Raw genomic sequence first — 23,825 nt, forward strand, 5'->3', positions numbered from 1 at the left:
TTAATGTTACATTGACCTTAGTCAGCTGTGCCTTAGGGCTGCTCTGTAAGGTAATGGAAAAACAGGGTTTTGTTACTCAAAATCTTCCTGGTTTTTTAAGCAAGTACTTATGAGTTATTGTACGATTATTTCTCTGAGCCTTTGTCTCCTTTTCTCAGAAATCGGACTAATAATTTCTTCCTTATAAACCTGAAATGAAGATCAAATACTAACACAATCAGAGCTCTCACTCACTTAAGTATTCATGTCCTTCTCCATTGTTGTAGTTGGTGCATCTCTCCCTTGTGGCCATTCCTGATCTCTGCAGTCAGTAGCTCTGCTCTCTGCCAGCCTCTTCTGCAGAGCAGCTCTTGCGGTCTCCCTCTTCATCACTGACTAGTAGGCTTTTCTTATTACTTGACTATCAATTTTGCTTTTTGTCTCTTGTTATTCATTTTTTTAGTAATGGAATTTCGTTTTTAGAGTGTTGACCTTCTGGGAAAATATACCTTTCCTTTCATATTTACAGGGTGGGGAAAAAGTAGTTTTACAGTTGTATGTGAAACACAGTTTATTCTTTTATTATTATTTACTAATTTATTGTATTATTTTCCATATGAACAACTGTAAACCTGCTTTTACCCTACCCTGTATAATCCTTTGGTTTATTAGTAATAGTCTTTGTGACCATATTGTCACTTATTCAGCTTAGCAATTATTATTTTCTAACAAAGCATCAGTTATAGGTGGAGAATGCAAACATGAATAAGAAATGTTCATTACCTTCCAGGAATTTATAGTCCTCTGAGAGTGATAGACACATAACTAATGTTAGCATAATAAAGATTGGTGTTAAGTGCTATGATAGAGGTACATATGTAGAAATGAGATAAGATGGCTTAGAATAGTGCTGTGCAACAGAAAAATAATGTAGGGCATACATGTAACTTAAAATTTTCAGATAGCCACACTTAAAAAGCAAAGAAATAGGTAGAATGAATTATAGGAATATATTTTGTTTAATTTAATATATCCATAATACTGTTTAAATATGTGATCAATACCAAAAAAATGCTGTTATTTACATTTTTATTTCATACTAAAAGTCTTTAAAATTCATTGTATATGTTACACTTACTGCTTAAAGTGATCGAATAAGTCAGTCCTGAGCAAATTGGGATATTTTTTCACCCTATTTAGAAAATACCTCAATTTGGACTTCACTGGAAAATAATGATTTGCACTTAGGTTTGATTAAGTACATTAAGTAGATTTAATTGAGTTGGAAAAGTAAATTCATATACTGAAATTGCTCCAGGCATGCTAAAAGCTTTCCAATAACCAAATCAAGTATCAGTTTTAAAATTTATATTAAATAAAATTTAAAATTCAGTTCCTCAGTAACATTACACGTATTTCCAGTTCTAATAGCCACGTGTTGCTAATAGTTACCTTTTTTGTACAACACAAGTTTAGAGTACTAAAAGTCAAGGACTTAATAAATAAGCATTTAAACTATGATAGAGTATGACCACTGGTGGTGAATCCAGCATTGGTTACTATCATTAGCAGAAGTCAGAAATAAATTGTGTATAATCAGTGTCTTGTCTCAATTATAATAGTCTTTGCCTTTCCAAATAGTTTGTTATATATATATATTTCCTTTAAGTATTTTGGGGTTTTGTTTTAAATACAGTTAAGTTCCTTGGAGACTTTTCTTTTTTCAATTCAAAGCTTGATTTTCAGCTTTTTATTTATTTTTTATTTTTTTAAACTGGGTCCAGAACAGCTAATATGGCCTCACAGCTGAGGACTTTACTTAATATCCTTTGTGTTTTGAGGTTTTTCTACTCTGGCTAGTAGGAACCAAATTATTTCTGGCCCTATGTAAGATCTGGGTATTGTTCAGCCTGATCCTTTCTGGTGGTCTTTCCCTGGCTTTATGCATATGTGCTGATCAAAAGTCAGCTGAAGACTGGAACCCTCTGCAGATCTCTGGAGCACTCACTCTTTGTAGCACTTTTCTCTCCAGTACTCTGCCCCATGAATTCTAGCCACCTTGACTTCTCCAAACTGTCTTCTCAACTCAGGGAGACTGCCAGACTCCGTTCGGGTACCCTCTTTCTGCACTGTAGCCGAGAAACTCTCTAGGTAATAAGTTAGGTAAATCATTTATGTCCTCAGACGTTATTGTCATGTTACTGCCATTAATGGCTGGAAGCAAAAGTGAATCCACAATATTTTTAATCTTGTAGTTGAAAACAGCATGTGGTTGAAAATCTTACTTCTTTTCTTCATGTTTGCTTCAAGAATTGACAGTAAACAAATAATTCGTAGCCTTTTAAAAAGTACAAATTGATCACTAATGAAAAAAACTACTATTCAAATATTTGCCACCGTAGAGTGGTTCATATCTGTTTGTGTGTACATGTTACAGAATTGGTGCTGTTAACATTTCTTAATTATATAATGAGCTAATCATAAAGTTAATTTTTTTACAGACTGAAAGTAATCATGACACGGCGCTAACACTTGCCTGTGCAGGCGGCCATGAGGAGCTGGTACAGACATTGCTAGAGAGAGGAGCTAGTATTGAGCACCGAGATAAAAAAGGTATGGCCTACTTTTGTTAATCTTTTTTCTAGAATATTTGTGTTCTGTGAAGAAATGCCACTACTGCTAGCCATATTTTGATGGAAAATAGTATTGTACCTTTGCTTAGCATGTAGTGAGGTGATCATTATTTTTCTCCAGGTTTTACTCCACTTATCTTGGCTGCTACTGCTGGTCATGTTGGTGTTGTGGAAATATTGCTGGACAATGGTGCAGACATTGAAGCCCAGTCAGAAAGAACCAAGGACACACCACTATCTTTGGCTTGTTCTGGGGGAAGACAGGAGGTAACATTTTCTCCAGTGTAATTTTTTCCCTCCATCTATTTAGCAAATGTACGCCTTAACTTACATGATTTATGGTAACAATCAATTGACATGTAGATTTATCACAGTAACTGAAACTATTATTTGTTAGCCAAAGGAAAAGTATCACTGTTAACATAAGCTATCTCGCCAGAAAAATCATACATTATTATTCTGCTCATCTAAAAGGAGTACCTGCCTAGGAATTCCCCATGTGCTTCATTCAGGCTAAGAGAATGATTTAAGATATTCAAATTTGATTCAAATCAAATCAATAAGCTCCTGATAAGCAGGATCTATCTATATTCACTCATCTATTCCTGTCTCAGAGCACCTAGAATGACAGGTACTTAAGCTCAGCCAGTATTACTCTCTATGTATTCAGTTTTTAGTTGTTTTGGGGAGTCTTGTCTTTTAATTATTCCCTACTCTTCTCAACTCTGCAGGAAAGGTTCTCAAATGAGAGCATATGATCTTTTAGTTTTAAGGAAGGTAGAACAGTTTATGTGATCAAGTGGAGGCCCAAGAAAGTATAATTTACACTGCCATTCTTCTGGCATTTTAATAATCAGCTGGCTAACTTAATTTTAAAATCTAATCCTATGTACAACAGATTTAAGGCTTTGAATTAGTCAATTGTGTTGTTTCTATAGATTGACAACTTCTTATTCAGGGAGTTATTCAATCTTAGATTTCAGAAGCACCCTAGATCATCCAGATCACTTTCCTCCTCAGCTTAAAATCCCTCTCCCCACCATCCAATTGTTATAAAGTTCTCCTACTTATCAAGCCTAAGGATACTTCCCTAAGTTTCCCACTATTTTTACCTCTGTTCTTGAACTAATGGAAAGAGGTTTATACTGTTTTGTATATTCTGATAGTTGAGTCTATAGTTGCCAGTCACCTATTCTCTATGTGTAACATATCCTATTCTTTTGATTTCACCTTGAGAATGCCTTTTCCAAACCCTTCACCTGCCTACTCTAAATACTCTCATTATTCCTCCTGCAATATATCTAACTGTTCTCTGACCAAGGAACTTAAATTGGCCTCCCCGTCCCTTTGCTATTGAACTCTAGTCAGTTAAACCCACTAGGGATTTTAATAAACTAGTAAATAAAAAATGTTAACAGAATAATCCCCGTACAGAAAGAATGGGCAATCTAATAAAATGGTATATGTATAGAAAATGGGGGTTAGTGACCCCTTATCTTATAGAGTAAGAAGAGTTGGAGCCCAGTGATGATATAGGCATAATTTTCTTTCATGCAATTTTTGCTTTGAGTATTTTTATAATGTTTGCTTTTTTACATTTGGAGTATATATTTATATGTGTGGATAGTCAGATGCACTTGCTAATAGAGATGATCTGCACAAGAGACATAAAGACATATCCCTACCTACTGTGCTATTCCTTCTGGTTGATAATATGAATACATTTGTGTCTTTGTTTTTGTTTTGTTTTGTTTTTTTTGGTATTGCACAGTGGAGGTGATAGGTATGTTAAAAAGATTTTTAACCAAATAATACTAAGATAGTAAAAAAATAGGTTTCTTCCTTTGATAAATTATTTCTACTACATCACAAAAAAGAAATAGAGACCTCCATCATTCTTGAAATGTGATGGCAGAAAATTTTGCAATTAAATAACTATTAAATGGAAAAGCTTATATCAGAAATGTAAGTGCTTCTGATTTGAAATGTAATGAAAAAAATAACTGAAATTATCAATCATTATGTAGCTTGAAATAACACTTGTTTATATAATAAAAGATTACTCAATATTGAATCAAAAACAAATCAGCTGATTTCCTTCCTTTCAAAGCCTGTAGTGTATCATAACCATAATCTTTGTGTTCTTATTAAAATGTAACATATGAGGTTATAACAGTTATAGAAATCTTTTAGGGTAATAATTTTGCCTATAGCACTATGTTGCTTTGATTTGGTATTATTAGAACGATTAAGTAGTTTGAAGTAATTTGAAACACACGAGAAAGTCACTTTCCTATAAAAAATCACACACTAATTTCTTTTATATCGGTTGTTTATTACTTTTGGGGAATAGGCCATTCCCTCTGAGAGATAACTAAGATCAGTCTATCTTCACATAGTGGAATTCAGAAAACTATAGAAACATGATTAGGGTTTCCTACTTTATTGCTTACGGGACTCTTTGTAAGATAAAGTGAACTAATGCCTCTTTTTTTTTTTTTTTTGGTCTCATTTTTAACATAAAACTAAGTGGTTTTGTCATGTAAGCTACCTAGTCTTAATGCCTCTAAAAGCAAAAAAGTAATGGACAAGAAAGTCATATCTAAAATTACTCACTGCTTTATTCAAACAAGTTAAGTTTTAGCAGATATGTAAGACAAAACACTGTTTATTAACATTTATTATTTCCCAGTTAGTATTTTAGGAATTTTTTTTTTTTTTTTAACAGTAAGAGCAAGAGTAGGAGTTATGATCTTAAACTATCCTTAACTTCTCTGTGCCTTATTTGTAAAAAGAAGATGAAAATACTAGGACCTGTTGTTGAGTTGTTTGGTACATTAAATAACATAGTAGACAAAAGACTTGTGAATGGTCAATAAGTACTTAAATGCTAAATATTTTTGGCTATCAGGAAATGCAAATTAAGATACCACCACACACCCACTAGAATGGCTCAAATTATAAAAGCTGATAGTATCAAATGTTGCCAAGGATGTGGAACAACCAGAACTCACTTAGTGTTGATGGGCATGTAAGTAAGTAGTACAGACTCTTTAGGAAGAAGGTTGGGCTTAAATAAACATACACCCAGAAATCCTGCTACTAGGTGGAACCTGTAAGCAACAAAAATATATTTCCACCAGAATGTTCATAGCTACTTTATTCAAAATTGTCAAAAACTGTGATAGAAATGGCAAAATTGTTCATCAGTTGGAGAGTAAAATAACCTATTGCAACACAGTACACACAAATGACTGTCAAACACTGATTTCATTTATGTGAAGATCTAGGTAGATAACACTAATCTATGGGCGGGGTTGACTGGGAAGGGGCCTGAGTAAATAACAGGGATTTAAATTACATTAGGGTTATGAATGTTTCAGTATTCAGTGAATATACACTTAAGTTTTGAGCAATTATTGTTGCACTAAAAAAACTGAAAACAAGTACATAATAGTCTATTAATGATACACATGTTGATGTATTAAGGAAAATTGCATATGTCTGCAATTTGTGATGAAATGCATCAAAAAAATGATGGATGAAGAAATGTGAAAAACTACTAGAATATTCTAGAATCTAGGTAGTGAGTATATGTAAACTCTTAAACTTTTCTGTATGTTTGAAAATCTTCATAATAAAATGTTGGGAAAAAATAAGTGTTAGCTTTACTCCAATTTTTAAAAAAATATCATTACTTTTTTCTTTTTTTCTTCCCCCCAGAGAGGGAAAGGGAGGGAGAGAGGGAGAAAAACATTGATGTGCAAGAGAAACATCAGTTGTCTTTCACATGCCCCCCACCTGGGACCCTGGCCAGTAACTTAGGCTTGTGCTCTGATCAGGAATTGAACCCATGACCTTTCAGTTTGTAGGACGGTGCCCAATCCACTGAGCCACACCAGTTAGGGCTAAACATTTAGTTACTGATTGTGAGTTTTTTAAAAGTATTTTAAAGACATTCACATGTTCAAATGAAAAAATTGTATTTTATTTTACCACTATGTGTTGGAATAACACAAATACTATTTCCAAAATAGCATTATAAAGCAACACGTGAGGTCCAGATCTTTCATGGACACACTGCCAATTCAACTTCTTGCTATCATCTGAAGCTGAGTTTATGCAAAAGATGAAAGGAGTTTTTCTTTTTTTGTTATACAATAGACCAGAACAAAAAGAGAAATTAAAAATATATACCTTGCAAATTGTCTCACTGTAAGAAGAAAACATTTTTTTCTTTTTTCTCTCCAGGTGGTGGAGCTATTGTTAGCTCGAGGGGCAAATAAAGAGCACAGGAATGTTTCAGATTACACACCCCTAAGCCTGGCTGCTTCTGGTGGCTATGTGAACATTATCAAAATATTACTAAATGCAGGAGCCGAAATTAATTCTAGGCAAGTTTTACTCTCTCTTTCAAGCCCCTTAAGACTGTTATGTTAAAGTGATATTTGTAGAACAGTTATCTTTTTAATGCTATATTTAGGAAATGCCTTCATTACAAAATTTAGAATCCAATTTCTTAGAGATTTTTAACTTTAATTTTATTTAAAACTGTTGACAGAACTTGAAAAACTATCAATTACTCTATTTCTTATGGTACTAAAAATAAACACATCTTTCTTATGAGTTTTTATTAAGCAAGTTATGTACTTAAAAATGGATGTCCATATTAATAATAACCTAATAATTAAATAATCATTTTTCAGCGCTAATCATTATTTTGAATGAGATACAGAAAGTATTCTAGATCTGGGCAGTAAAATACTTCTAATGGAGTCTAGATATTATCTGAAAGACTTACTAGGGCTGAGAAAAATTATTATTTTAAATAATCCTGCAAAATAAAGGATCTTAAATATATCCTGCAATAAAATTCTGTAATGTCATGTAATTCGGGGGGGATATTTAAAATGTATATTTTCCCTTTTGTTCTCCTCATACTTCCTTCTCCCCCCCCAACCCCCAGAACTGGTAGCAAATTGGGCATTTCTCCTCTGATGTTAGCAGCTATGAATGGGCATACAGCTGCAGTTAAACTCCTGTTAGACATGGGCTCTGATATAAATGCTCAAATAGAAACCAATCGGAACACTGCCCTTACCTTAGCCTGCTTCCAAGGAAGAACTGAAGTGGTTAGTCTTCTGCTTGATAGAAAAGCGAATGTGGAACACAGAGCTAAGGTAAGAAAAAGTTAGTGCTTTATAAAGCTATTTATTGATTTGATAATTAAGCTGTACAGTAGCAATATGCTAAGTATAATCTTAGTATTTTCTAGTAACATTTTTCTCTTATTAATTCATGTGTATGTAATCAGAAATTATTCTCTATGACTCATTCAAGCATTAACTCTTAAAAACACTTCAACAATAAATTACATAGATAATCATGATAGGATTATTAGCTGAAAAATACATGCCATTATGAAAGAGAAGAGAGGGAACATTCATTAAATGCTAGTTACATGTCAAATGCTTAAAGATTTCTTTCTTTACAACAAATTGATAATAGGTAGGATTGTCTTCTTTTAATAGACCACACTATAACTCAAGAGAGGCTAGGAGTGTTAGTGTTGAAATTTAGTTGCAAGTCTTTTTACCAGCTATACAATATTGTTCCCTCAGATTGTTGATCTTTAACATTTTAGCTTTTTCCTTTCTTTTATGTGTTGTTTTATATTTTTCACTAAACGTAGACGGGACTCACACCACTAATGGAAGCTGCCTCTGGTGGATATGCAGAGGTGGGCCGAGTTCTTTTGGATAAAGGTGCTGATGTTAATGCCCCTCCAGTGCCCTCCTCAAGAGATACAGCTTTAACCATAGCAGCAGATAAAGGGCATTATAAATTCTGTGAGCTTCTCATTGGCAGGTATGATGTTACCATACCCTTCATATGTGACCGTGGTGTTACCTAGTGATTACTGTTCTCTCTGGGAAGATTGTGCTATTCAAAAATCAAATGCAACGACTTTTATAAACTACGTGTTTTATTTTTTAAACCTACCTCTGTTATTTTCCACCCATCCAGAGCTACATTGTTTGATTTATTTTAATGCAACCTAGAAATATTTTCCTTCCTTGCTGGTGTGTGTATATACTTTGAAAATGCTATAATAAGCTCTCTGAACATCCAGCTATTGCCATCCATATTCGCATCTCTTACCTAGTTTGAGTTTCGCAAAGAGTACCACTTCAAGTCCTAAAAGTCTGGCAGTAATCTAAGTCTTCATTGTTTAATTTTGTTGTTGTTCTTCATAGTAACTTGGGTTTTAAATGACAAGTTCAGATAAGATCCAGGATAGTTTCTGCTGTCAGTCACTTAGAAGTTGCTTGCCAGTTTTCCAAAGATACTTGCCTGCTTAATTAGATTTGCTAAAAACCTTTGCATGGTGTCCTAAGCAGTAGTATTTAGTAGTAGTATCTACTAACAACTGGTATTATTGACCATGAGTCTTACCTATTATGATTCCCACTGAGTTTTAAACCTGCATGTTATTTTGAAGCTAAACACAAATACGTGAGTGCAAATAATCTGAAACAGATGCAGTTGCCTCAGAGGATACTGTTTGTGTCTCTTAAGATACTGTTTATTTAACATATTGATTATGACGTTAACAGGATGTACTTTTATTTTTCACTAAGTAGAATTTCACATTTTCTCAGGATTTAAAACTCAGAATTATATACCAAGTCATTATTTTTAAAATAAAAATCAATTATTGCTTTATGGTTAATTTTTAATTTACTGGCTTTTAATTCAACAACTGGAAATTCTTTATAATGTTGTTTTAGGAGAAAAATTGTTTTTTCCTTGAATACTAAACATTTTTTATCTTTACAGAATATTTTCACAAGTTAATGGTTGAATTTTATTGTTAGTGAGTCATTCCATTTTATTTTAAACAGTGATATCTGTCTCATTCATTTAGGGGAGCTCACATTGACGTACGTAACAAGAAGGGGAATACTCCCTTGTGGCTAGCAGCAAACGGTGGACACCTCGATGTGGTTCAGTTATTGGTGCAAGCAGGTGCAGATGTGGATGCGGCAGACAACCGCAAGATAACTCCTCTTATGGCTGCATTTCGAAAGGTAGAAGTCTTATCCTCATTCACATGATGTTTTTTAGATAGCCTCGGAAGTGCATAGTTCAGTGATCACCAAAGGCTCTCATTTTAGGATTTAACAGCAGTGATGAAAGCGCTCTGATGGCAACACTGAAATGGCAGGTACAGGTATCTCAGAAAAGCTATTGCTATAACCCACATTGGACATAGAAGCTTAACTTTAAAAAAAGTTGTTCCCAGTAGTATTTTCAGAATTGAGTTGCAGTTTCACTCTTTCACAAAATGTAAATCCATCTAATAGTAACTATTCAATAATTACTTGTTTATGAATGTTTTCTAGTAGTAGCACAACAGATAAAAATTTAACTTAAATGAAAACCCAACCACCAATATTTAAAACTACTGAAAATCAAGTGTATTAATTCAGAAATAGAAATATTGTGAAAGCGAGAGAAACTTTTTTTCTCTTTTCTGTAGTGCCTAGCACAGAGCTGTATATAAGTAGTTTAATGATTTGGTTGATGTCTTCAATGCAGTTTCAGTTTTTTACTGGGAAAATGAGATGAATGTTTCAGGGATTATAATTTTGAGTTTTGTCGTTCTGGGACATGTAGGTAAAATCCCTTGTATATTCCAAGTTATTGTTTTATTGGAAATGTTTAGAAATTATAAGAAATCATCTCTTTCTTTTTTTCTTACTACCTTTATTCTCTTCAGTTTCACTGTTCCCTGGGCATTGCAGACTGCCCAGCCACTGACTCTTCTTCCTCAGCAAACTTGTTCATTGTCACTAGCTACTTGCAAGCTAGCATATCACTATCAAGTGAATCTTCCTAACCACTCCACTGTGTTACTGTCCATCTGTAAGAAACTTTTCCTATCTTCTCAGTCTCTGTAATACTTTGAAATCCCCATTTAGTTCATTATTCAAAGCCACCACACTCTAACGCTCTAAGAGCTAATTTCCCATTATGAGCCCCTAAGGTGGAGAGTCTTCTCACTTGGTCTTTCCTTTGTCCCTGTGTCTCCCATCATCTTCGTTCTCGCCAAGGAATGACCACACCCCTCCTGATTTTTCCAGACTCGCTTATTTTTGGATGTAGTTTATTTTTTTAAAATTTTATTTATTTACTTTTAGAGAGGTGAAAGGGAGGAAGAAAGAGAAGGAAAAGAGCACCAATGTGCAAGAGAAGCATCAGTTGGTTGCATCTTGCATGCCCCCAATCGGGGACCTGGTCTGCAACCCAGGCATGTGAGAATCTAACCAGAGACCCTTCAGTTTGCAGGCCCGCACTCAATCCACTGAGCCACACCAGCCAGGGCTGGATGTAGTTTAAATCTCCCCTTCAGAGAAACCTCTTCCTTTCCTATTTGAGCTCACATTGAGATATCTAATACCCTAAAAGTTGAAGACATTTTACAGCTTGTTATTACCTTCCTCATTCAGTTTGACAAATATGTATATCTTTATACTATTCTAATGTCTAACATGCATGTATCTTATCTTTCTAAACAGACTTGGCCACTTAAGAACAGTGCTTATCTTTTATACTCTTGTATTCATTCTATTCTTCATTTTTTTAGTACCTAACACGTACAACTGTAATGGTGGGGATATTACATTGTACAGAGTGCGGCCGCAATTTTTTTTTTTTTTTAATGTATGATTTAATTAGGGAGGTAAGGCCCATACACAAAGTCAGATAACTGAGAGTTGTCCTGTATAAATAATTAAATACTGTAGAAGTGTTGGCAGGGTATGAAAAAATGATACAAATGGCATTTGAGCTGTTAATATGAAAAGATAAAGGATAGTTTTAAAAGGGGTAGATGAAAAGGAAGAGATGCAATTGAGGGAATATACTAAATATAAACAGCTGTTTTTCCATATTGACTAACTTATAGGTGTTGTGACAAAGCAATAGGGTGGATTGAAGGAAGTGGAAAGTCTTTTAAATGCTGAACTTTGTAAAAACTGAAGGTTTTGAACTTTACTTAGTGAACTGTGTTACAGTGAATAATATAGTCATAGTTCGTGCTGTAGGAAAGTGTATTTTATTTCTTTCACACTACCTAGTACAGTGCTATGCATTCAGTTTTTATCTGAAAGAAAGAACAAAATTGTTGTTTTTACTCTTAATGCTTAGAATTGAACAGGTGATTCATTTCTACTGAATTAGGGGGAAAAAAGATATGCTGTGTTTTTTTTTCCCTCCTAGATATATTCTCATTTCTTCATACCCATTTTTGGGGTTTTTGTTGTTTGTTTGTTTTATTCAGAGTGATTTACATTTTAAGTCAGGTTATTCTGTTATTTTTTTTGAAAATGGGATGAGAATGAACAATGTAGATTTAACTTACTACAATCAAAGCCTCTTTTTCATTTACAGTGCAAAAAATACCCAATTAAGCCTTTATTTTGTAGCACTGATGCCAAAGGAATCTTAGTTAAGTCACACTGTAGAGTTATGGAATTCCATTAGAATCTGTTTTAAATCTGACATTAACATCTATTTTTTAGGGTCATGTGAAGGTGGTGCGCTACTTAGTCAAAGAAGTCAATCAGTTTCCATCAGATTCTGAATGCATGAGATACATAGCAACCATCACTGATAAGGTAACAAATTGATCAAATTCATCCTACTATATGAGCTAGGGATATCATTTGGTTTTATATACATATATCCCACATTAAGAAAAAAAATCTTAGTTTGAGCAGTAATGTATGGTATATAGCAATTTTCATTTAAATAGTATTTGGGAATGAAGTGTGCTATTTAAGAGACCCTTAGGATAATTCACTGTCTTGCCTGCCTCTAGATTACTCTATGATAATTATCATTCTTGGATACCCCTAGGCTTTTTGGAGGGGAGGGGAATATTAAAATAAACCTTTTTGACTTAATAGGAAAATAGCCCTTTCCTGTAAAAAACAGTGTTCTGAGAATGAAATCACTGAGAAAAATATGTAGTACCTATGTCTTTTATTTTTTATGAGTGATTCTTACACATGAGGTTGTAGCAACAAAGCTTAAATATGTGACAACAGTTCTTGTCAGTTAAGTACTAAAAAAAATTTAAATACTTTTTTTAATTGACATTGATTTTTTTCCCCTTAATTCATTAACCAGCTGATATAAATTATTACAGTTGTTTGCTGTATGATTTCTTATATTCAGATTATAGAAGTAAATAACTTTAGTTTCCAAAGTATGAGTCAAGTGAATATTATTTTGAAGAGTAGAGGCTCTTTCCTTGTATATTTTTAAAAAGGTGTTTTTATTTGCACTCTTCTTTGCCTTACCGCTGATCTTATAGTTTATGTTCATTTGTTCAAGTACCTTAATTAATATCTTCATGTTTTCAGGAATCTCTCTAAAGGTGAATTGTTTCTTTGAGGCTGGAAACATCTTATATTTTTATTTTAGGAGATGCTGAAGAAGTGTCATCTTTGTATGGAATCAATAGTACAAGCCAAAGATAGACAGGCTGCTGAAGCAAACAAAAATGCCAGCATTTTATTAGAGGAGTTAGACTTGGAAAAGGTAACGATAAACTTTACATGTGAAAATACATATTTTTTTCCTTCCTGCTTCCGCCCTCCCCGATTTCTAATCTTTTCTTTTTTTCTTTTGTTTCATTTTATTGTTGCTTTTATTTTAAATTATGTACATGGATTTCTCTCCAAATTTGGCTCAAATAATAGAATTATGAGTATTTTAAATATCATGAAAAGAATTTTCTTGGTAATCAAATTAATAAAATTTTATTATAGAAATTACATTGATCTGGAAGTTAAAAAGCCTATCCAATAGTGCTCAATTTTAGTCTTATCTCAACTAATGAGCTCTTAATCCCCATCCAAATCTATACTTCATTGATCTTAGACCTTGTAATTTGTTGCCAACAGATGGACTAGAAGTACCAACTGTCCTGCTAAGGCATAACCAGTTAGTGAAATACAACCACTTGGTGGAATGTTCAATAAGCATATTTTTTAAATGGATGAATTCTCTTGCACTTCTCTTTTTTAGCAGACCACAGTATCATTTTTGTCTGTTCATAAGGGGAATAGAATATACCAAACAACATATAGTTTGGGTAGTTCCAGAGCTCTTTCTTTAGCCCCCTTCCTATCAATAACTATATCTTCAAGTGAATAAAAAAAATAAAAATCGTGCAGGAAAAGAATTGAATGGCCTTGAAAATTATGGAATACATATTCTACCATGTTTTATTTTCTATGAAAAGGTTAAAAATGCTATGAAATTTAATATATACAGTTCAAATTTATAAAGGATGTAGTGATGATTACAACCTTTTGTATTTGAGTCAGGTCTATTTTTTACCATTATATTTGTTGACTTTGTTAAGCTATGCATTTCGTTTTTTCATTTTGCATAAACATTTTATTCTAATTTAAATGTGAAAATATACTGATATTTTCTAGAAAATGTGTTTAACATTAGAGATTCTTCATTAAAAAAAATTCTGATGTAGATTCTGAACAAGCAAAGTTGTCTTTTTTGGCCATTTTGAAGATTTTTTGTTGTTGTTTTTAAAGGAGCACATTGAGAGTACTTACTGTTATAGACACTATAAATATAATTTTTCCTATTTTCACATTTGTTTTCACCTGATACTTACTCAATGCCTAATAAATACCAGTTAATATAATAGAGTCGAGTTTTATGCTAGAATACATATTATTTTAGTTTTCTTAGTAAAAATATTATTACATTCATATTACAGGTGGAGAAGTTAATCAGCTTGCCTAAGCTAGTCTAGGATTTGAACCAGTTATTATTTTTTAATTGTAAATTTCCTGGTACCCTCCCCTCCCTTTACTGAAGTTAACCTACCTCTTAGTTCTTTCTTCCTAAAGTATTATAATATCCTGTTTTTTAATTACTCTCTTCTTTTTTAAAATGCTAGAATATTAATAGTTATTTGATGAATTGTTTCTTTTGCATTTTTATGAATCTAAAAAAACATTTCTCCTATAGCTGAACATAAAATCTTTATTTTTCTCATACCTTTGATGTTTATACATTTACATTAAATACATAGAATTTATTGCATATCTGTGGATTACAAAGTAGGAAGCAGCTTTTAGGAATGATCCTATTAAGGAGGTCTGTTCTCAATCTGCTTCATTGATTTTTTTTTATTATTACAACAATGTGTTCAGTTTAAACTGAAGTATACAAAGATAACTAAAGAAGAACATAATGTCATCATTGTAAGTTAACGAAAGTTATAAACCTTATATGCTAACTAAATTTCTCACCTCTACAATTAATTACCTATGAAGCCTTTTAAGACCCTATGTGATATGTCCACCCACACTACTCCTTACACATCTCTCATCTTATTTTTTTAATCCTTTTGATCACTTTGTTCCATCCATACTGACCGTCCTTTCTTTGTTCTTGCTGTGCCTTCTGTCTTAAAGTCCCAAGTAGATGCCTCATATTTTATTCCCCCTTCCACAAACACTCCTCCTTTTCTTTCCTTCTTTATTTTTTCCTTCTAACATTCTAAATACTATATTTTATTTAGTTATCTTGTTTATCTCTTCCTACCACTAGAATGTATACACCACTAACTGGTGCCTGGCATGTTGTAGGTACTCAATAAGTATTTGGTGAACAATTAAAACTTTACATATATGGACGTGGTGTCCTTTTAAAAAACAGAATCATGCAAGCATATTACTTTAATACTTGCTCCCTGCCCCCCCCCATTAACTGATGGATATCATCAATTGATGGTGATTTAAATAACTGCAGAATATACGCCACAGTAAGTTTGTTTCCAGTTTTTTATCACTATAAATAACATTGCAATAAACATCCTTACACATATTTTCTTATATTTTGGTTCTTTTATTTTTACAGAGTAAGTCTATTCACTTAGGCCAGTATATTTTAAATTTGATACTTTCAGAATATTTTCTTAACTGCCATCCACAATATGAGTGTCAGTGCCTTACATTCTTCCCAGCATTTCTTACCTTGATGTTCATGGTTTTAAGAACCTCAGATTTAAATCAAGTCAAATGGAACTTTCAAATGTCATTACACATTTTTTTTCATAATGTTAAAACTCACCCTGGCTGGCGTGACTAAGTAGATTGAGATCCAGCCTGCAAACCAAAGGGTTGCTGGTTTGATCCCCAGTCAGGGCACATGCCTGGATTACAAACCAGTTCCCCAATTCGGGGCGTGCAAGAGGTGATCACACATTGATGTTTCTCTCCCTCTCTTCCTCCCTCCCTTCCCCTCTCTCTATAAATAAATAAGTGAAATCTTAAAAAAACAAAAAACCTCAAAGATAATAAGTAATTTTAATTATAAATTAATTAGACATTTATAAATTAATTAGACATAAGTTGATTCTTCCACTCTTTATAAAGAGTTTTGAATTGTGTGGTGCATAGGTAGACAAGGTTTGGTAATTTCAGTATTTCTATTTAAAAATTACCAGGTTGGGATCTGATAGGGTTTAGTTCACTATTTTTTAGGAAAACACACTTTTTTGCCCTTTGAGAGTCAGGAGAGACAGTACATTTTGGTTCCACAATTTCTGACGTAGAAACATCACTGGGGTTGGTTTTGTCTGGTCTAAATTGATGTCTTACATGGGTAAAAATGTTTTTTTGATCAGCCTAATTTGAAAACTTTGGGTAATATGTTTGCCAAAACTGCTGAGAATACTGTCCCTTATATTTTGCAGATTCATTCCCTTGTCGTTATTCAGTAAACATTTACTTACTATTTACTGTGTGGTAGGGTTTTCACTGTGAAGCAGTTTATCTGGTTGAACCATGGAATTTTCAGTAAATTACTTGTTCACTTGTGGTTAAAACTTTTAGTGGGTATTGTTGGTTTGCATTTTTGATATTTGTTTCATTCTTCCATTTTACTATTTACTGTTTCTCTTCCTACCTTTTTCTTTGTAAGTGTTCATAACCTTTTGGGAGCACTGTAAATATTCCTAATAGGTTTTTTTGTTAGTTTGTTTGTTTTTTTGCCATTACCACAATCTCCAATTTTATACATTTCAGTCTCTGATTAAACTTCTGTCTTTTCAGCTTTACTCCTTTTAGAATTCTGCCTCCAACAATCCTGGCAACACTGCTTACCAATAAATTATAGAATCTATTTAGCTTTCCGCACATCGCTATTCTTAATATTTTCTTTCTCCTTATTCTCAACTGTATCCTAGTAACTAAATGTGTCTAGGGGAAAAAAAATTCAACCGATGACTAATTTTACTTTAAACGTGGGACGATGAACTGCATATTTCCCTAGTTTAATCCAGTCTCCTAGCCATGTACACCACCATATATTACTTTCTCCTTTAGCCTCTGATGTCTCCTTCACCCTCAGTTGATGACGCAGCATTTTACATCAGTGAGAAAACTGAAGCATCAGAAATCTGCCAAGACTTTTCCCACCCCATATACCCACCCACCAATCCCTGTACCCATATACTTCCTACCAGATACTAAATAAACTTTTTGTACTCAGTTCCTCCATTTTTGAACTAGATCTCATCTGGTCTCCCGTACTTACAACACTTGTAACAAATCTCTTTTCTTTCTTCAATATCATTTATCCCCATCTCTTAGATTATTCTCATCATCTTAGGCCAATATATACAAGCTTATTTCTCCCATTAAATATAAAAATCTTTGATTCTTCCAACCCCTGCTCTCCTCAGTTTTTAGCTACAAACCCATTTCTTTACTCTCATTTGCATTAATCCCCTTGTCTATTTTGCCTAACTCCAATTCTTTTTCTTGAATCTACTCCTGCCAGGTTCTCATTCCCACAGCTCCACCAAAACAAACTACTTTTATTTTCTCCAGCGACTTTAATGTAGCTAAATCTAATAGTAAGTTCTCTGTCCTCCTTATTGTGCGAAGCCTAATAATGCCTGACATACTCTCTTCACCTGCCCTTCATTACACTACACACTCTTAGTTTTTACCCTGCCTCTTTGTCTCCTTTGCTAGTTCCTGGAGTCTCAGCTCTTAGTTGGTGATCCCCTTAGTTCATTACATGATTTACTTCTTTATCCACTGGTCATCTTATCCTGCTTCTTAACTTTAAATATATATCAGCTAATCCCAAATTTATATTAGCCCAGATACCTTTCCTAAAGACAAGTCTCATATATCCAACTTGCTACTCATGTCCATTTGGAAATCTAACTAGACGTGTCATACTTGTGTCCCAATGTGAACTCCAGATCTTTACCCCCACCAAACCTACAGCTCTGTCTTATAATTACTCAGGCTAAAACCTTGAAGTTGTCCTTGATTACTCTCTATTTTCCAGTGTATTGCAAGAACCTTGTTACCTCTGTCTTAGAATTATATCTAGAATCTTAATCACTTTTTATCACTTTTCACTCTGAAGTCACTAACCATCTCTTACATGTATTACCTCAGTAGTTATTTAACTGGTCTCCCTGATTCCACATTTGCTCTTTATTCTGTTTAGCCTCTGAGACATTAGCATACCTGAGGCACCCCCAAACCCCCACAGTAAGACCCACCCTGGCACATCACTCTCACCCACATCTAGGCATATGGGCTTAGATGAAAGCCTGCTTTCTGATTTAAACTTTTCCTATTTTTAAAAAGCCTTCCCTTCCCCTAAATATTAATCACAATTACTCCTGCCAAAGACAAATTTAAAAATCCAGCCAAATCAAAAACTCATGTGGCTGAGTCAAAAGTCTTAAACTTCACTGGTTATTTTGAGCCTTCAAAAGGGATTTCCTGTACCTTTCTCAAAGCTTTTCTGTTCATACAAGCATGATATAGATTAAAATATGTTTTATTATTCCTAATTCTGAATTAGAGAGGCTTTATAACTTTAGCCTTGGTTGCTTTACACACGTTCACCCCCACTTTCACTCCTTCTCTCCCCGAAACACTCAACTATTCATTCCATCAAAATTAGAAGAGGTCAGCATGGCGGTTTAGGCAGACATGGCTCACCTCTTTGCATAACCCCATCAAAATTACGACTAAAATATAGAACAGCCATCACTCAGAACTGTCAGAAATTGAATGAAAGTTGAATGGACGTCTGACAGCTATGGAATTAAAGAAACCACATCCATCCAGACTGGTAGGAGGGCTGCAGGTACAGAATGGGCTGGTCTCAAACCCATATGTAGTGGATAAAAATTTGGGAGGGATATCTCAGGAGCGAGAAGTCCCAGCCCCACACCAGGCCCCTCAGCCCAGGTTTCCAGTGCCAGGCAAATAAGACCCCACAACTTCTGGCTACAAAAACAAGTGGGGATTGAGTCGATGAAAGAAACTGCTGGAGCCCCAAGTATTTCCTCTTAAAGAACCCACATTCGGACTTACTCAGACTCTCACCCTCTAAGCTCCAGCACCGGTGTAGCAGCTTGAAAGGCACCAGTGGTATACAGGGAGAAACTGAAGTGTCTGAGACAAAGAAACACAGCCCAAATGAAAGAACAGATCAAAACTCCAGAAAAAGAGCTAGACAAAATGGAGATAAGCAGTCTCTCAGAGGAAAAGTTCAAAACACTGGTTGTAAGGATGGTCAAGGAACTTAGTGAGGAACTCAACAGCATAAATAAGATCCAGTCAGAAACGAAGAGTACACTAATTGAAGTACAGGACAATTTACAGGGAAACAACAGGAGAGTGGATGAAGCTGAGAATCAAATCAATGATATGGAACATAAGGAAGCAAAAAACAACCAGAACAAAAGAAACAAAAAAACAAAACGAGAATAGTGTAAGCAACTTCAGGGACAACTTCAAGGGCTCCAACATTTGCCGCATGGGGTGACAGAAAGAGAAGAGAAAAAGCAAGAAATTGGAAATCTATTTGAAAAAATAATGAAAGAATCTTTCTTAATTTTATGAAGGAAATAATCATGCAAGTCCAGGAAACACAGAGTCCCAAACAAGATGGATGTAAAGAGGCTCTTAAAGCAAGAGAGCAGAAGTCAGTTACCTACAGGGGAGTTCCCATAAGACTGTCAGCTGATTTCTCAAAAGAAACTTTGCAGGATAGAAGGGATTGGCAAGAAATATCCAAAGTCATGAAAAACGGGGACCTACAGCCAAGACTTCTCTACCCAGCAAAGATATTTAGAATTGAAGGGCAGATAAAAGTTCCCGGACAAGAAACAACTATAGGAGTTCATCATCACCAAACCATTATATGAAATGTTAAAGGGACTTATTTAGAAAAAGAAAATCAAAACCATGAACAATAAAACAGCAAAAAATATATATATACAGATCTATCCACAATTGAATTCCAAAACACAAACTAAGCAAACAATAACAACAGAGACAGAATCGTGGAGACGAGAGGGTTTTGATGGTTGCCAGATGGAAGGGGGTGTAGCGGAATGGGTGCAGAGGTGAGGGGATTAAAAAGTACAAATCAGTAGTTACAGAATAGCCATGGGGCTGTAAAGTACAGTAGAGGAAATGGAGAAGCCAAAGAACTTAACATGAGTGATCCATGGACATGAACAGTTGGGGGAATTGCCTGAGGGAGGGGGGTGCTGGGTGTAGGGGTGGGTGAGGGGGGAAAATCAAGACAACTGCAATAGCATAAACAATATAAATAAACAAAAATTAAAATAAAAAGAAGAAAGACCTAAAACAATAACAACAAAATTAGAGCAAGACAGACAACCACAGCCTCCTCACTGGAGCTCAGGAGACAGTTTTCCTGAGGACCAGCAGGTAGCCCCATTAAAGCAAGACTCCTTTTTTTTTTTTTTTTTTTATATGCTTTATTGATTATGCTGTTGAAGTTTTCCCAATTTCTTTTCCCTTTGTTCCCCTCCACCCTTCCCTCCAGTTACCCCCATCCCTAAGTCCATGAATTCTTTTCCCACTCTCGTTGCCTACGTGGTTTGCCTTTGTTTCAGTTCCCTAGCTTCTGTTGTTGGTTGTTGTGATGCAGTTTTCATTTTATTGTTCATAGTTTTGATCCTCTTTCTCCTAAACAAGTCCCTTTAACATTTCATATAACAGTGGTTTGGATCTGATGAACTCCTTCAGTTTCACTTTGTCCTGGAAGCAATTTCTCTGCCCTTCTATTCTGAATGACAGCTTCACTGGATAGAGTAATTGTGGTTGTAGGTTTTTGCTTTTCATTACTTTGAATATTTCTTGCCAGTCCCTTCTTGCCTGCAGGGTTTCTTTTGAAAAATCAGCTGATAGTCTAATTGAGACTCCTTTGTAGGTAATTCTCTTTTCTCTTGCTGCTTTTAAGATTCTCTCTTTATCCTTAATTCTTGACATTTTGATTATAATGTGTCTTGGTGTGGTTCTCCCTGAGTCTAGTTTTTTTGGAACTCTCTATGCTTCCTGGACCTGTAAGTCTATTTCCTTCCCCAAGTTAGGGAAGTTCTGCTTCATTATTTTTTTCACATAATTTTTCAATTTCTAGTTCTTCTTCACCTTCTGGTAACCCTATGATTCAGATGTTGGTCTGCTTATAGCTGTCCCAGAGGTTTCTGAGCCTCTCCTCATTTTCCTCACTTCTCATTTCCTCTTCCTGCACTGGTTGACTGTTTGTTCCTTCCCTATGTTCTGATTTGTTGATTTGATCCCTGGTTTTCTTTCCCTCACTACTAGTTTCATATGTGTTTTCATTCATTTCAGCAGGACTAGCCTTCATTCCTTCCCTGTCTTGTTTAAGATCTGCTGTTAGGTCTGTAAGCATTTGTATAACCAGACCTCTGAACTGTGCCTCAGAAAGATTTCCTATCTGCTGAGCTGTTAGATTAGATATTTGCTGTCTGGTCAGCTGCGTGATTGGGATCTCTATTATGATCTGTGCCATCCTGACAGTTTCGTGTTTACCTTTGCGTCCTAGGTGGGGTTGTCATACCTCCGACGCTGTAGGGTCAGAGCCACGTGCATTCATCACAACCGGGTGACCCTTCTCACCACATTGTAGCGTTTTGCGTGGGGGTGGGGGTCCAAGATGGATTCCTGCCGTTCACTCTCCACTGAGAGATCGGGAGCCTCGTCCTCCGTCCCCACGCTCTCCAGCCCTCACAGTCAGAGGCAATGGGGGTCTGCCTTCCCCAGCATTGGAATCGCAAGCTGACAGGTTTGGCCTGTAGCCGGGGGTGCTCCCCAGGCACTTCTCGCCTCCCTTTAAATACGGGTGTCTGTGCTTACTGTTTTCCCACCGCCGTCACCGCAGCTGCTGCCACCAGCACAGCTTGACCTCTCTGCCCTGGCTTTGCCCCTCCTACCCATCCAGACGAGTACCACTTCTTTATAACTTCATATGTTGGACTTCCATGTAGCTTTATTTTCTGGAATTTTTGGTTATTTCTCTTTTTGTGGTAGTTGTATTCCTTCTTAGTTGTGGAGGGAGACTGAGCATGTCAGTCTAGGCCTCCATCGTGGCCGGAAGTTGTCTCCTTATCTTGACAGGCTCCTGTGTTTGTTTGCCTCTGCCAAAGCAAGACTGTTTAATGAGCTGAGTTACACATGCTCAGGTCCTTCTTTTAAAATCACCAATCATATATTAGTCTTCCTCTGTTAGAGTGAACTAGAAGTGAAGTCCACCAAGCAATTACTGTTTTCTTCCTAGTCCTTTCAGAAGTCAAAAGCTCATCTCCCCTGTTCAGATCTGAGCTTATGTACTTCTAAAAGACTAGCAAAAATTTCTAGGGGATGCTATTGAGACAATTTCTAGAACTTCAGCTTCCATTTGTATTCTTTCCTGAAGTCTTACCTGCTTGAGAAAGTATCTATTTTCTATAGGTTTTCCTTAACTAATAGTGCATTGCCTCAGGGTGTAAAAACTCTATAAATGTGGGCAAAGCCTTTCAGGCATGTGACAAGGATAATTTGAAATTCAGACTGGTGCAGCCACTATGGAAAACAGTATGGAATTTCCTCAAAAAAACTAAAAACGGAACTGCCTTTTGATCCAGTGATCCCACTGCTGGGATTATACCGTAAGAATCCTGAAACACCAATTCAAAAGAACTTATGCACCCCTGTGTTCATAGCAGCACTGTTTACAATAGCCAAGTGCTGGAAGCAGCCTAAGTGCTCATCAGTAGATGAGTGGATCAAAAAACTGTGGTACATTTACACAATGGAGTTCTATGCAACAGAAAGAAAGAAGGAGCTCCTACCTTTCGAATTAATGGATATAGAGAATATTGTGCTCAGTGAAGTAAGCCAAGTGGCAAAGGACAAATGCCGTATGATCTCACCAATAAGAGGAACCTAATGAACAAAACAAATGAGCAAAATAGAACCAGAGGCATGGAAACAAGGAACAGACCCATAGTGACCAGGGGGACAGGGATAAGGGGGACAAGATGAGAAGGGCCTAGTCAAAAAACAGGTATAAATGACCCATGAACATGGACAACAGAGTGGGGATTGACTGTGGGAGAGGGAGGTGGGCGGGGCAGGGGAGAGCAACAGGGGAAAATTGGGGCAACTGTAATAGAACAACAATAAAAGAAAAATCAAGATGAGGGAATTCCCATAAAGAACTAGGTGTAAATAAAAATATTATCTAAAGTAAACCAAAAAGAAAGAAAGAAAAAAGAAAAAGGAAAGGAAGGAGTAGCAAAAGACAAAAAAAGAAAAAATTGAAGTCAGACATTTTCTAATGAAAAATAAGTTTGTTCGTTTTTTAAAAAAGATTTTAGAGAAAAGGGAAGGGAAGAGAGAAACACCCATGTGAGAGAGAAACATTGGTTAGTTCCCTCTCACAGGTGCCCCGACTTGGGACAGAACCCACAACCTTGGCATGTCGCCTGACTAGGAATAGAATCAGCAACTTTTTGTTTTGCGGAGTGAAGCCAAACCAGCTGAGCCTCAACAGTGGGATCAAAAATAAGTCAATTTGGCTTATGAGCGTGTCTTTGATATCTGGTATCATTAGGTAGGATATTGTGATATTTTCTGTAAACTGGGTATCGTTTTGACACATACTATTTAAAATACATATCAAATATACGGAACACTATATACAGTGTATAGTTTGAAAACATCTGTAAAGGGACATGCAAACAAAATAGTGAGAAGATTTTTCCCACTTTACGAACCAGAGGGGAAAATTTAATACTTAAAATAGCTT

The 23,825-nt window shown here is 35.3% G+C and overlaps 1 protein-coding gene across 4 annotated transcripts in view; it reads left to right on the plus strand.

The window, feature by feature from the left end:
• The window catches only part of ANKRD17 (ankyrin repeat domain 17), a 150,750-nt gene that overhangs the window by 100,590 nt on the left and 26,335 nt on the right, over nucleotides 1–23,825 (plus strand). For all 4 annotated transcript variants that reach the window (XM_090266774.1, XM_090266776.1, XM_090266777.1 and 1 more), the window contains 8 exons: nucleotides 2,481–2,592; nucleotides 2,734–2,879; nucleotides 6,864–7,006; nucleotides 7,579–7,792; nucleotides 8,305–8,480; nucleotides 9,541–9,703; nucleotides 12,200–12,295; nucleotides 13,107–13,223. In XM_090266774.1, coding sequence (XP_090122900.1) covers nucleotides 2,481–2,592; nucleotides 2,734–2,879; nucleotides 6,864–7,006; nucleotides 7,579–7,792; nucleotides 8,305–8,480; nucleotides 9,541–9,703; nucleotides 12,200–12,295; nucleotides 13,107–13,223 — 1,167 coding nt within the window. The remainder of the gene's footprint in view (nucleotides 1–2,480; nucleotides 2,593–2,733; nucleotides 2,880–6,863; nucleotides 7,007–7,578; nucleotides 7,793–8,304; nucleotides 8,481–9,540; nucleotides 9,704–12,199; nucleotides 12,296–13,106; nucleotides 13,224–23,825) is intronic.

Source organism: Furipterus horrens, unplaced genomic scaffold, assembly GCF_987537825.1.
Source record: "Furipterus horrens unplaced genomic scaffold, mFurHor1.1.pri manual_scaffold_2, whole genome shotgun sequence".
Taxonomy (NCBI): Eukaryota; Metazoa; Chordata; class Mammalia; order Chiroptera; family Furipteridae; genus Furipterus; species Furipterus horrens.